This window comes from Aethina tumida, chromosome 3, assembly GCF_024364675.1.
Source record: "Aethina tumida isolate Nest 87 chromosome 3, icAetTumi1.1, whole genome shotgun sequence".
Classification (NCBI taxonomy): domain Eukaryota; kingdom Metazoa; phylum Arthropoda; class Insecta; order Coleoptera; family Nitidulidae; genus Aethina; species Aethina tumida.
The window spans coordinates 2,014,985-2,028,896 of NC_065437.1; the positions used below are offsets into that span (position 1 = coordinate 2,014,985).

At 30.5% G+C, this 13,912-nt stretch overlaps 1 protein-coding gene across 2 annotated transcripts in view; it reads left to right on the plus strand.

The window, feature by feature from the left end:
* The window catches only part of LOC109599821 (immunoglobulin superfamily DCC subclass member 4-like), a 44,808-nt gene that overhangs the window by 23,438 nt on the left and 7,458 nt on the right, over nucleotides 1–13,912 (plus strand). For both annotated transcript variants that reach the window (XM_049964177.1, XM_049964178.1), the window contains exons 2-5: nucleotides 10,639–11,040; nucleotides 12,440–12,584; nucleotides 13,576–13,644; nucleotides 13,701–13,909. In XM_049964177.1, coding sequence (XP_049820134.1) covers nucleotides 10,639–11,040; nucleotides 12,440–12,584; nucleotides 13,576–13,644; nucleotides 13,701–13,909 — 825 coding nt within the window. The remainder of the gene's footprint in view (nucleotides 1–10,638; nucleotides 11,041–12,439; nucleotides 12,585–13,575; nucleotides 13,645–13,700; nucleotides 13,910–13,912) is intronic.

Genomic DNA, 13,912 nt, shown 5'->3' on the forward strand with positions numbered 1-13,912 from the left:
ACCTCCAGGACACTTTGTCTGTGTCCGAAAATCATGCTAAACGGCCCCGTTATTACGATTCAAGGGCGAGGAATTTCAATCGGCAGATGACGACATTGAAATTTATCTCGTCCGAAAATAAACCGCACACCAGGTTTATTTTCCCGCGATTGTTGTTTAAACTGAACGGCCATAGAAAACACTTAAATGTTAATTAATTAGAGTATCCTTAATTTGAATTTAATTTGTATTTTTTCGTATGGATTAAATCTGGATACTGGTGTAATAAATTATGTGTTAAAACGCAATAAATTAAAACGCCGGATTAATATTTGATGGCTTTGTAGCTCCTACAACTGGAACATTTTAATTTGATTAATCAAACAAATTACATAAACAAGACTTTGCGAAATTATAACGAAAACATTTCATTCATTGCTGTGAAACATTTATTGGATCAACTTTTTTTTTTTGTAAAATAGAAGGCAGCTGAAAAACTGCATCAAATCAAATTTTCTGAACAGTTTTGTTTATAGTAAGTTAAAGTAAAACTTCTTCTGTAATTCAGAATCAAATTTAGGTACTTTCTATATTGAAAACTTGCTAAACAGATTTGCATAAAAATAAGACAGTTGTAAAACCTTTTCAGTATTTCTCCTTAATTAATACTGTTGTAAAACTTCTTTAGGAGTTTCTGTACAAAATAAAAACAGTTCTAGAACTTCCTATTAAGCCAATTAAGGATTTAGATTAGCAAAATCGTACATTAATTAATAAATTAATATAAGTAAGTTCTTTTTAGAGTTTTCTATAACAATAAAAGAGAGTTCCATAACTTTATTTTAACTACTTCTTTTATAAAACAAATGATTTTCCTTCTGATAAGACAATTAAGGTTCTAGATTAGAAAAATATTAAATTTTATAATAAATTCGTTAGGAATTAATTTAATGAGTTCTTTTTAGAGTTTTCTGTGACAATGAATAAGTTCCATAACTTTATTTTAATTACTTCTTTTATAAAACAAATGATTTTCCTTTTAATAAGACAATTAAGGTTCTAAGATTAGAAAAATCTTAAATTTTACAATAAATTCGATAAGAATTAATATAAATGAGTTCTTTTTAGAGTTTTCTGTAACAATGAAAGAGTTCCATAACTTTATTTTAATTACTTCTTTTATAAAACGAATGATTTTTCTTTTATTAAGAAAATTAAGGTTCTAGATTAGAAAAATCTTAAATTTTATGATAAATTCATTAAGAATTAATATAAGTGAGTTCTTTTTAGAGTTTTCTGTAACAATGAAAGAGTTCCATAACTTTTTTTTAATTACTTCTTTTATAAAACAAATGATTTTCCTTTTAATAAGACAAATAAGGTTCTATATTAGAAAAATCTTAAATTTTACAATAAATTCGTTAAGAATTAATATAAATGAATTCTTTTTGGAGTTTTCTGTAACAATGAAAGAGTTCCATAACTTTATTTTAATTACGTCTTTTATAAAACAAATGATTTTCGTTTTAATAAGACAATTAAGGTTCTAGATTAGAAAAATCTTAAATTTTATAATAAATTCGTTAAGAATTAATATAAGTGAGTTCTTTTTAGAGTTTTCTGTAACAATGAAAGAGTTCCATAACTTTATTTTAATTACTTATTTTATAAAACAAATGATTTTCCTTTTATTAAGACGATTAAGGTTCTAAATTAGAAAAATCTTAAATTTTACAATAAATTCGATAAGAATTAATATAAATGAGTTCTTTGTAGAGTTTTCTGTAACAATGAAAGAGTTCCATAACTTTATTTTTACTACTTCTTTTATAAACGAATGATTTTCTTTTTATTAAGACAATTAAGGTTCTAAATTAGAATAATCTTAAATTTTACAATAAATTCGTTAAGAATTAATATAAATGAGTTCTTTTTAGAGTTTTCTGTAACAGTGAAAAAGTTCCATAACTGTATTTTAATTAATTCCTTTACAAAACAACGGAGTTTCTTTTTATTAAGACAATTCAGGTTTTAGATTAAAAAATCTTAAATTTTACAATAAATTAGTTAGGAAAGTTAAATTTAAATAGGTTGTTTTAAGAGTTTTGTGTAAAAGTGAAAGAGTTCTCTATCTTTATTTCAATTACTTTAGTTTTAAAACAAATTAATTCCATTCAATTTATCATACATTTTTAGTTTCTTGTAATTTACTATTGGAAAATTTGATTATTTCTGTGTTTTGAATCTTAATCTTGGTTTATAACTACAAATTTAACTAATAAATTTAAATTTATGTTCACTTTTTCAAAAATTACATTCATAATCCGACAAGTTTCGAAGGTTCCCATTTTAACAGTCATTTATAGCCACCGTACCCAAACAATTGATACATATTATGGTTTATTTTCGTTATTTTGCCAACTTCCAAACGGTGTTTTGAACTCGTCTGTTTGTTTATGTTACCAGTGATGATGAAATTTTATTTTTACAAATCCACTTCGCCAGCTTCCTGCTCCCGCTAATTTTAAACACGCATAACAAAAAAATAAAACAATAATAAAACACACATAATTATTTTACCCCCCGAAGACAAACTGTTTAACAACTTGCCATTTACGGGTAACAGTTTTGCAGGAAATTAGAAACGACAATCGTGCAATTTACCGTGCATACAAATATCTCATTTGAGCATGTAGAAAATAATCAATGGTCGAACGTAATCGGTAATACCGTTTTTTTTTTTATTTATGCACCTCCGACCAGTTTCGAAAGTGATTCATTCAGGAATCAAATGAAGTAATTCAATGGGATTCGTTTCGTTTTGTCTTTAACTTTCGACAAAGTGTCCCGGGTGGTTCCCCCGAGTTATAAAACTGTTGCACATTCTAGCAAGTATAGTTTTAGTTAGGCGAGAGCCAGTTTTTTCCACTTGGACTAATGTAAGTATTATGAACGGCTGTTAAGTGTGTTATTTACCGTTTTGCCGCACTGATTGTGCCAAATGCAGCGCCGTTTATTACCTATTTTATTTGAAATTCGCACGTTATTACCAGACTGTGAGACATGCAATTATCGAACGACAATATTTTACAATATTTACATTATTAAACCGGTAATTTACGATTTCAATCACATTTAATAGTGCAGTGATTTTTAATTAAATACGTACGTTTCAAATGTTAAACGTAAACAAACTCTTGTGGCCATTATACGGGGTGATTCACCTGACTGATTCATTATTACAGGTTTTATTGGAGACTATGTTATCAATTTTTCTGAAATGTTTTCAATGCTCCGTCACTTCCGGTGGCATTAGCTTTGTTTTTTCAGATATTAATGCATTTTTGAATTGTACGTAAAAATTCGGGATCTAATGTGTTTTGAATTGTTTGTCTATCTACATTTATTTGATTAAAATATCAACAATTGTTATGTTGGGAAACAAATTAACATGCTCGTTAGAAACAAATTACTAAACTATAATTTACAATGGTTAAATTGAATATAAACAATATACTTTTACTTTTCTTTTTTCACCACTACAAATGCCAATAACTTTCTTATTTCAAAGGGAACCATCATAAAATTTTTATACCAATCGACGCAGAATTTATTGTCTTTTGATACATGTAGTTAAAATGAATATTTACAGAGATACAAAGGTGTTTGTATTTCCTTTTACTTTTTTACTACTATAAATGCCAATAACTTTCTTATTTCAAAGGGAACCACCGTAAAATTTTTATGCCAATCTACGCAGTATTTATTCTCTTTTGACACATTGTAGCATACTCTGTAGTTAAAATGAACATTTACAGAGATACAAAGGGTGTTTGGTATTTCCTTTTACTTTTTTACTACTATAAATGCCAATAACTTTCTTATTTTAAATGGAACCACCATAAAATTGTTATACCAATCGACGCAGGATTTATTCTCTTTTGATACATTGTAGCATACTCTGTAGTTAAAATGAACATTTACAGAGATACAAAGGGTGTTTGATATTTCCTTTTACTTTTTACTGCTATAAATGCCAATAACTTTCTTATTTCAAATGGAACCACCATAAAATTGTTATACCAATCGACGCAGGATTTATTCTCTTTTGATACATTGTAGCACACTCTGTAGTTAAAATGAACATTTACAGAGATACAAAGGGTGTTTGGTATTTCCTTTTACTTTTTACTGCTATAAATGCCAATAACTTTCTTATTTCAAATGGAACCACCATAAAATTTTTATACCAATCGACGCAGGATTTATTCTCTTTTGATACATTGTAGCATACTATGTAGTTAAAATGAATATTTACAGAGATACAAAGGGTGATTGGTATTTCCTTTTACTTTTTTACTACTATAAATGCCAATAACTTTCTTATTTCAAATGGAACCACCATAAAATTTTTATACCAATCGACGCAATATTTATTCTCTTTTGATACATTGTAGCATACTCTGTAGTTAAAATGAACATTTACAGAGATACAAAGGGTGTTTGGTATTTCCTTTTACTTTTTTACTACTATAAATGCCAATAACTTTTTTATTTTAAATGGAACCACCATAATATTTTTAAAATTCGTAAATTCATCACACCTTAAACTATAACTTTTTCCAAATTCAATCCAACCTTATTGTTTTTCGTTACAGAAACATTGTTAAACAATAAATGCGTGCAAATGAAATGGAAAACGTTTGAAAACGAATCGTAAATATGATCCCCGCACCGTTTTGGTAATTTATTTCTGGAAAAGTGATGAATAGCATTTGCCCGGATGATAAAAGACGTCTGCCTACAATACAACTTTTTTAAATGGGTTTCTCTTTATTTTCTTGTATAATATCAAAATAAAGAATTGTCGTGGCTCGCGTGTTGTGCGCCGAGAGGCCCCCGAAAACGAATCCAATAACAATTCATCGAACGAAATCGATTTCGGTTTTTGCGACGCCCATTTTAATTGTAAAAATTTATATTGCCGCTTATAACGGAACAGAACTAGAACATTATTATGTCACAGCTTTCACGTTTCGTATAAGATAAACCGTCCAGTTTTTCCAAGCATTAAAATTAAAACGTTTCACGGTTCGGAATTTATTTCATCTTGATACACATATCGAGGCCCCGATGTGGTGTGGGCGTGTTGTGTTCAAGTTAAGTTTAAAATCCTCATTATTGGGCCGGCCTGACTCGAAAGTGTTTGATCGAAACAGAAATCGCGTTGGGAAATCAGTGTGTTGGTTAATAAACATTAGTGTAAATTAAGCGTTTGATCGTAAAATAAAATGCGAGAGAAATGCTCGGATGGAACAGGTGTTCTGTTAACGTTAAAAGGAGACAAGTGTCGATAAATCCAAAAGTTAAATTTGCATTATGTACAATTATCCCTGACATTTCCGATAACTAATTAGAAAAGAAACTGTTATTTAACATTAATTGATAGCTATACTTAACTTATTTATCGTATAAAATAAAGTATAGAATATATGAAACATAAATTTTGAATTGTGGAATACAAACTATAAAATATTCATACAAAGTTTGAATTATAAAACATACAGTATAAAATTATAAATATAAAATGTGAAAGAGTATGTTACAATGTATCAAAAGAGAATAAATACTGCGTCGATTGGTATAAAAATTTTATGGTGGTTCCTTTTGAAATAAGAAAGTTATTGGCATTTATAGTAGTAAAAAAGTAAAAGGAAATACCAAACACCCTTTGTATCTCTGTAAACGTTCATTTTAACTACAGAGTATGCTACAATGTATCAAAAGAGAATAAATACTGCGTCGATTGGTATAAAAATTTTATGGTGGTTCCATTTGAAATAAGAAAGTTATTGGCATTTATAGTAGTAAAAAAGTAAAAAGAAATACCAAACACCCTTTGTGTCTCTGTAAATATTCATTTTAACTACAGATTATGCTACAATGTATCAAAAGAGAATAAATCCTGCGTAGATTGGTATGAAAATTTTATGGTGGTTCCATTTGAAATAAGAAAGTTATTGGCATTTATTGTACTAGACGAGTAAAAGGAAATACCAAACATACTTTATATCTCTGTAAATATTCATTTTAGCATTAGAGTATGCTACAATGTACCAAAAGAAATTCCCATTTGAAATAATAAAATTATTAACATTTATAGTAGTAAATAATAATAATAAATTTGATGAAATATGAAATGTGAAGTGTAACATGAAATACAAAATGTCGGCACAACCACCAAGCATTAATAAATTAATACAAACAATAAACGAAACAGGATCGATAACAGTTTTGTTATACGACTTGACTTTCGACCGAGAGTTTAAACTTCACGAATTTGCTAACTTAGTTTAATAGGGTAAATTGCTGTCATCGGGAACATGAAGGTTAGACAGATAGAAAGTCTGTTGTTAGCAGTGTAACACCTTCGCTAATTGGAATTTCTGCCGTAGCCACGTTAATTTTTTGATAAACAAAACGACAAGTTACTTAAGCTGTTTATAAACATTCATAAACGTAATTTATTAAACAAGTTTTTCCTATTAAATGTTGATAATAAGTCAAAAAAACCAATTCAAGATAAAAAATATCAATTAAATTTAGACATTTAGTTTTTAACAGAGAATAAATAAGACTTCACGTTTTTAATCAATTAATAATAGAAACAGGACATTATTATTAAGAAAAATGTTGTTGCCACTGTAACTACAATAAAATCCTTTTAACGAAATGGAGGAAAGGCAAAGGCAAATTTCCCCACAACAAAAAACAAACCCATCGAAACAAAAATATTGGGTATTAGCATAAAACTTTGGACCGTCCCTATTAAAATTGATGGATCGTTTCTATTGCTACTTTGATTAATGACGGACGAATACAAATAAAACTCATCGATGAGCACACATCCTTTGCGTAACAGAATGCACCATCTTGAAGCTAAAAAAAAATTAATTATAAATTACACGTGCAATAAATCATTTGGACTTTAAAAGAGAAGTTGTTGTCTCAAAATATTTACATTATCATTTACTATTCGCACATCTGTTGTCGGTTATCGAGGTCAGTGTCTATTATAGATTTTGTGCGTAGATTCGCGTGAATTCATATTCATATATTGTAATCGGTGACGCCTGTGTATCCAGTGGATTATGTTTTGGGAATTTACCCACCATTTTACGCAGCATTTTGTTCTTATTCCTTATCACTTAGGTTAGGTTAGGTTGGGTTAGATAAACAACATCGAACTTTTTGACTTTACCCTTTATTATGAGTCTCAAATTACTTTTTTACAAGTTATTTTTTGATTTAAACAAAACGAATGTTTTGGACGTTGAACCTAACCTAACATAATCAGAAGTCAAAAAGTAAATAGTCTTAAATTTTGTTAATTATAACTACTGCATTGCGTTTTAGTTATTATGCGTCTCAAATTAGTTCTTTACATATTATTTTTTAGTTCAAATAACGAATGTTTTGGACGTGAATTTAACCTCAAAATGTCGCAACTGTCTAAACAGTTACATTTAAACATAAACAATAAGATTTTGTTTTAATATACAATAATTATTAAGACCATTTTGGCACAAATTACTGGGTTAAATAATTTTGTATCCATAACGAACGGATAACGATCCTAAAATGGTTTTGTAGGAGGTATAAAATTGGGTAGAAACATAGAAAACCGTTTGGCAAAGCCGATTCGCCATACAATCGTCGGTGTGTCGGATTAGCCGGACAGGAAACCCATTGCATTCCACGCATTGCGTGCCATTCTCTTCGCAGGTTGGCGAAACGGCGCTCCGCAGGGTTCGTGCACCTCTACGTTCGATTCTTTCACCTCCAGTCTCCCAAAAACTAACCCGACTAAATGTTTTTATTGTATGGATTTTCGTATGGCGGTCGGACGGACAGTGGAGCAGTGTGTGTGCGGAAAGGGTTCCGGGGGTGGCGGAAGGAACGGGGATGTATCGACCGCAATTTCAACTGGGACACGCTGCATCAAGTTCAATGCACCTTTGAATGCATGTAGAACGCCACGAACCATTGGCGTCGTTTCCAACTAGGGGGTGGAAATATTCGCAGGCTTTTTGCTGACTGGGTTTTTATTTATTGAATTTTATTTTTTAAGCCTGAAAGTAGGACTGTTTCCGACATATTCCTAGTATTTTGTCTTATGGACTTGGATTTATTCAGTGGCAAATATCTGGAGTTCTAGTTAGCCAATTCCAAAGTGTTTTTACTCAAATTAAAGCTAATTGATTTCCTATTTACTTTGTCTAGAATATTTTTAGATTAGAGTGTCAGTATGGGAGTTTTTCAAGAATATATCGACAATTTTCTTTTATATTTAGCTGAACTTAAAAAAAATATTGGATATCATTGTAAATTATACCAAAGAAAAAGATTTATTGTCCTGTTCTTTTGTGGGATATTGAAACCTATTCTATTACAAAGAAAATGAATGGTTGTTTATGAGAATATGTTTAAAAATACAAAAGATATGTCCATTTAGACAAAATTTCACTAATTCAACTTCTTACTGCATTATTAATATTAGGCAGTAAGGACAAGATAATAAACTTGAACAGTTTTAATCTAATTTTGATTAGGAGTCATTAATTTCTGTTGCTTAAAATGAAACAAAAAATTCACAAAATGGAACGGTTTTTGAGTTATTTCTGGATTTACCCATTGTGAACTTGGGAAATCGAAGGGTTTACTCAATTGCCAATATTTCAAGTTCTAGTTAGCCAATTCCAAAGATTTTTTACTCAAATTACAACTAATTGATTTCCTATTTAATTTATCTAGAACATTTTTAGAAAGGAGTGTCAGTTTGGGAATTTTTTATTAATATATCGACAATTTTGTTTTGTATTTAGCTAAAAAAAAATATTGGATATCATTGTAAATTATACCAAGGAAAAATGAAAGAAGTTATAGAACTGTTTTAATATTGTACAGTATTGGAAAGGAAGATGTACAATTGTCTTAATTTTATGTAGAATTACTTAGAAAGCTTCACAATTGTCTTAATTTTATACAGAACTGCTGAAAAAGTTGTACAATTGTCTTAATTTTATTCAGAATTATTTAAAAAGTTTCACAACTGTCTTAATTTTTTACAGAACTGCTGAAAAAGTTATAGAACTGTCTTAATATTGAACAGAACTGCTGAGGAAGTTGTACAATTGTCTTAATGTTATACAAAATTACTTAGAAAGTTTCACAACTGTCTTAATTTTATACAGAACTGCTGAGGAAGTTGTATAATTGTCTTAATTTTATGCAGAATTACTTAGAAAGTTTCACAACTGTCTTAATTTTATACAGAACTGCTGAAGAAGTTATAGAACTGTCTTAATATTGTACAGAACTGTTGAGGAAGTTGTACAACTGTCTTAATTTTATGCAGAAATACATAGAAAGTTTCACAACTGCCTTAATTTTATACAGAACTGCTTAATATTGTACAGAAGATTGTAAATTATATCAAGGAAAATTATTCATTGTCCTGTTTTTTATGATTAAAGCTAATTGATTTACTATTTATTTTATCTATAGAAAATTTAGAGATTAGATTTAGGTTTGTAAGCTGAACTTAAAGATATATTTGATTTATATATAAATTATATCAATGAAAAAATATTTATTGACTAGTTATTGAAGATATTACAAACAAAATAAATAATTATTTATGAAAATCTGTTTGAAAATACTACTATTCTAATTGAAAATATAAACATTTACATAAAACTTTAGACATTCAGCATTTTACTACGTTTTTATTATTACACAATAAGAACAAGATAATAAAAAGATAAAAAAATATTATATAAATATAAATATGTATAATTTATACAGTTTTAAACCAATTTTGATAAGCAGTCATTCATTTCTTGTCCTGGAAATGTTATTATTGATAAATTATGTGTTTATAAACTTTAATATCTTATATAATATATTGGGGAATACAAAATAAACATTCATTTATCTTTATATACAACGTTCAATAAAGAAATTGATTCATCAACATTTATTTTTTCTTTTAATTCACAGATAAATCCAATTTGTGTCTATAATTTATTAAAAATAATACATAAATTTCAATGTATTTATTAAGAACATCTAAAGTATTTCTTTTCAAAGATCTTAATAAGATATTTTAGTGATTTATTATTAGGTGATTTAATAAAACATTGAACTGTACATTTTATACTATTAAATTATGAGTTTAAATTGCAAAATACGAAAATCTAGTAATATCTAGATAACTGTTCCACTTTCTTAACTCCTATCTTTAATTTCTGATTCATCGTGTAATTTAACATAAGGATCGAACGTAAAATGTCGTAGGTTGAAATCGTTGTAAACTAGTTCATTGTAAAGTGATATAAAAGTTGTTTATTGTTCGAATTACCGGAAAAATGTGAATGAACCAAAGTGGTTCGATAACAGAGGACGATGTTCTGTTTTGGTTTACCAAAGGGGCCCCGTGACCTTGCCTCAAACACTCGCACCAGTCGAAATTAGTAATGCGTAATTTCTTACCATAACACCGCAGAAAGTACAACATTAGCAACTTGAAAAAAAAAAAAACAAACTGTTTATTGTAGCCATTAGTACGTTTAATAATTAAATTAATTGTCGTTGCAGCCCCGAGAAGACTCGAGAGCCGGGACGCCGGACTGGCGTTGGAGCTGGGCGTGCAGGATGTGACCAGACCGGAACCGCAGAACCCGGCCAGGCTCGAGGTGCCCAACATCGTGCTCTCGATCCGGCTGAGGGACCCGGACGACGTGACCGTGCCCAAGGGCCAGCCGGCCACCCTAAAATGCGCCGCCGAGTCGGCCCACAAGCCGGTGCGGTACGCGTGGCTGAGGAACGGCGTGCCGCTGCCGGCGAACGACACCAGGACGGCGGTGCGGGCCGATGGGTCGCTGCACGTGCCCAAGGTGGTCGGCGGCAAGAAGGCCAACGTCACCGGCGACTACCAGTGCTTGGTGTCCAATCCGGCCGGCGCGGTGCTTTCCAACGTGGCGAAGCTGAGGGTGGCCTGTAAGTAACACCAGACTAACGAGAAAACATAAATAACCGTCAAAGAGTTATACTGATTCGAATTTGGGCACATAAAGGCACATATTAGTCTGTCAGAACAAGATTTTTGTTGGAAATTTGTGACTTTTTAATGCGAATTAAGTTATTTTGTGGCTTTCAAACTTCAAGAAGTACTGAAAATTCTTAATTTTATGGAGAATTACTTTAAAAATTTTGTAACTAACTGAATTTTATAGGGAACTGCTAAAGAATTTATAAAACTATCTAAATTTTATACAGAACTGCTGAAGAAGTTATAGAACTGTCTTAATATTGTGCAGAACTGCTGAGGAAGTTGTACAACTGTCTTAATTTTATACAGAACTACTCAAGAAGTTATGGAACTGTCTTAATATTGTACAGAACTGTTGAGGAAGTTGTACAACTGTCTTAATTTTATACAGAACTACTCAAGAAGTTATGGAACTGTCTTAATATTGTACAGAACTGTTGAGGAAGTTGTACAATTGTCTTAATTTTATGCAGAATTACTTAGAAAGTTTCATAACTGTCTTAATTTTATACAGAACTGCTGAAGAAGTTGTAGAACTATCTTAATATTGTACAGAACTGCTGAGGAAGTTGTACAATTGTCTTAATTTTATACAGAACTGATGAAGAAGTTATACAACTGTTTAAATTTTATTCAGAACTGCTAAGGAAGTTGTACAACTCTCTTAATTTTATACAGAAATGCTGTAGGTTTTTTTTGTCTGTTTTCTGTGATTCTTAATATATGAAAGTTAGAGAATATTGAAAAAAATTGTTCTTTCTATTGTTTCTATTACAATTAAAAAAAGAGCAAGTTCCCATCTATTTTAGTGGTTGATATGTTTCTCCCACAGTGTGCCTAAAATATGTCAAAAGCTGTAGTGAAATAAAACTCAATTTCTTTATTTATTTTGTACAATAAGCCCAAATAAATATATTTTTAATGGGAGTTAGGTGATAGAGGACTAAGCCTTTATTTTATTTACAATAAATATTGAGACGGGCTTATTTTCGGCCCCTAATGCTTATAGACGACGACGGAAAATCGCTTCGAGCTTTCATTTTTATACGTCTCGCACATACTAATTCGCATCCTTTTATAAATCACATGGAACTGTCCCTTTTTTTGTTGTTCACATTACGTCCGACATAATAAAACTCTTTTAAAAAATGAAACGAGTTTCGCCTTAAAATTAATGTTATTACCAGTGTAACGTCCATCACGTTAAAAAGGGACGTGTTAAAAAAAGTAATTGCGGTCGTTTGTACCCTCTGTTTGTCAAAAAATTCTGATTAAAAAAATTAAATGTTCCATCAGAATCCCAGATTAGAATGCACAAAATCGAATTATTTCGTTTTCGTTTTGCAGCGTTCGGCAAGGAATTCACGCTGGAGCCAAATAGTCTGAATGTAACTGAACAGGAAACCGTAGTCCTCCACTGCAAAATACACTCCGTTCCCGCTGCTGAAATTCACTGGGAAGTCGATGATTCATCTCTACCTCACAACACAAGGTATTACATAATATGTGTTTTATGTTTTTCAGCAATCTATAAAAGTGTAAAGGTTGATATAAACGTGATCTGACAATCTATGAATGTTAATATACAGAACTACTGAGGATGCTTCATAACTGTCTCAATTTCATCCAGAACTACTGAAGAAGTGTCACAACTGTCTTAATTTTATACAGAACTGCTTAAAAAGTTGTACAATTGTCTTAATTTTATACAGAACTGCTGAAGAAGTTATACAACTGACTTAATTTTTGCAGAACTGCTGAAGAAGTGTCACAACTGTCTTAATTTCATACAGAATTGCTGAAGAAGTGTCACAACTGTCTTACTTTTATTCAGAACTGCTGAAGAAGTATCACAACTGTCTTAATTTTATACATAACTGCTGAAGAAGTTTCGCAACTGACTTAATTTTATACAAAACTGATGAAGAAACTTCACAACTGTCTTAATTTTATGCAGAACTGTTGAAGAACTGTCTTAATTTTATACAGAAATGCTGAAGAAGTTATACAACTGTCTTAATTTTATACAGAACTGCTGAGGAAGTGTCACAACTGTCTTAATTTTATACAGAACTGCTGGAGAAGTTATACAACAGTCTTAATTTTATACAGAACTGCTGAAGAAGTTTCGCAACTGTTTTAATTTTATACAAAACTGATGAAGCTTCACAACTGTTTTAATTTCATACAGAACTGCTGAGGAAGTTATACAACTGTCTTAGTTTTATACAGAATTGCTGAAGAAATGTCACAACTGTCTTACTTTTATACAAAACTGCTTAAGAAGTGTCACAACTGTCTTAATTTCATACAGAACTGCTGATGAAGTTTGACAATTGCCAAACATGTGTCTTAGTTTTATGTTGGATTACTTGGAAAAGATAAAAAGAGTATCCAAAACTCAATTTTCTTATTATTTATTATCTTATTATAAATAGACAGTTCATAGTCCAGAAAATGAGTGTTGTTATTCTTTGTTTCAGATATGTTCCTCTCTCCTCAGGAGCTCTATTAATAAAAAATATCCAAGTATCTGATTCAGGGTCCTATAGGTTTGTTACAATCAATTTAAAGGTAGTTTTCAGTAATTTATATTGATTTATTTTAGATGTAGAGCCTCAAATGTAATACTTAAAGAGGTTAAATACAGCAACATCGCCAATTTGACAGTTACAGTACCAGAAAGGCGGCAGCCTAAAACTCCAACAATTTTGCCCCTGGACATGAGCCCGAATGTAACTGTCACGTTGGGTGAACCTGTACAACTACACTGTGCCATTTCCGGTTGGCCTATTCCTACTTTTCAATGGCGACATGGTT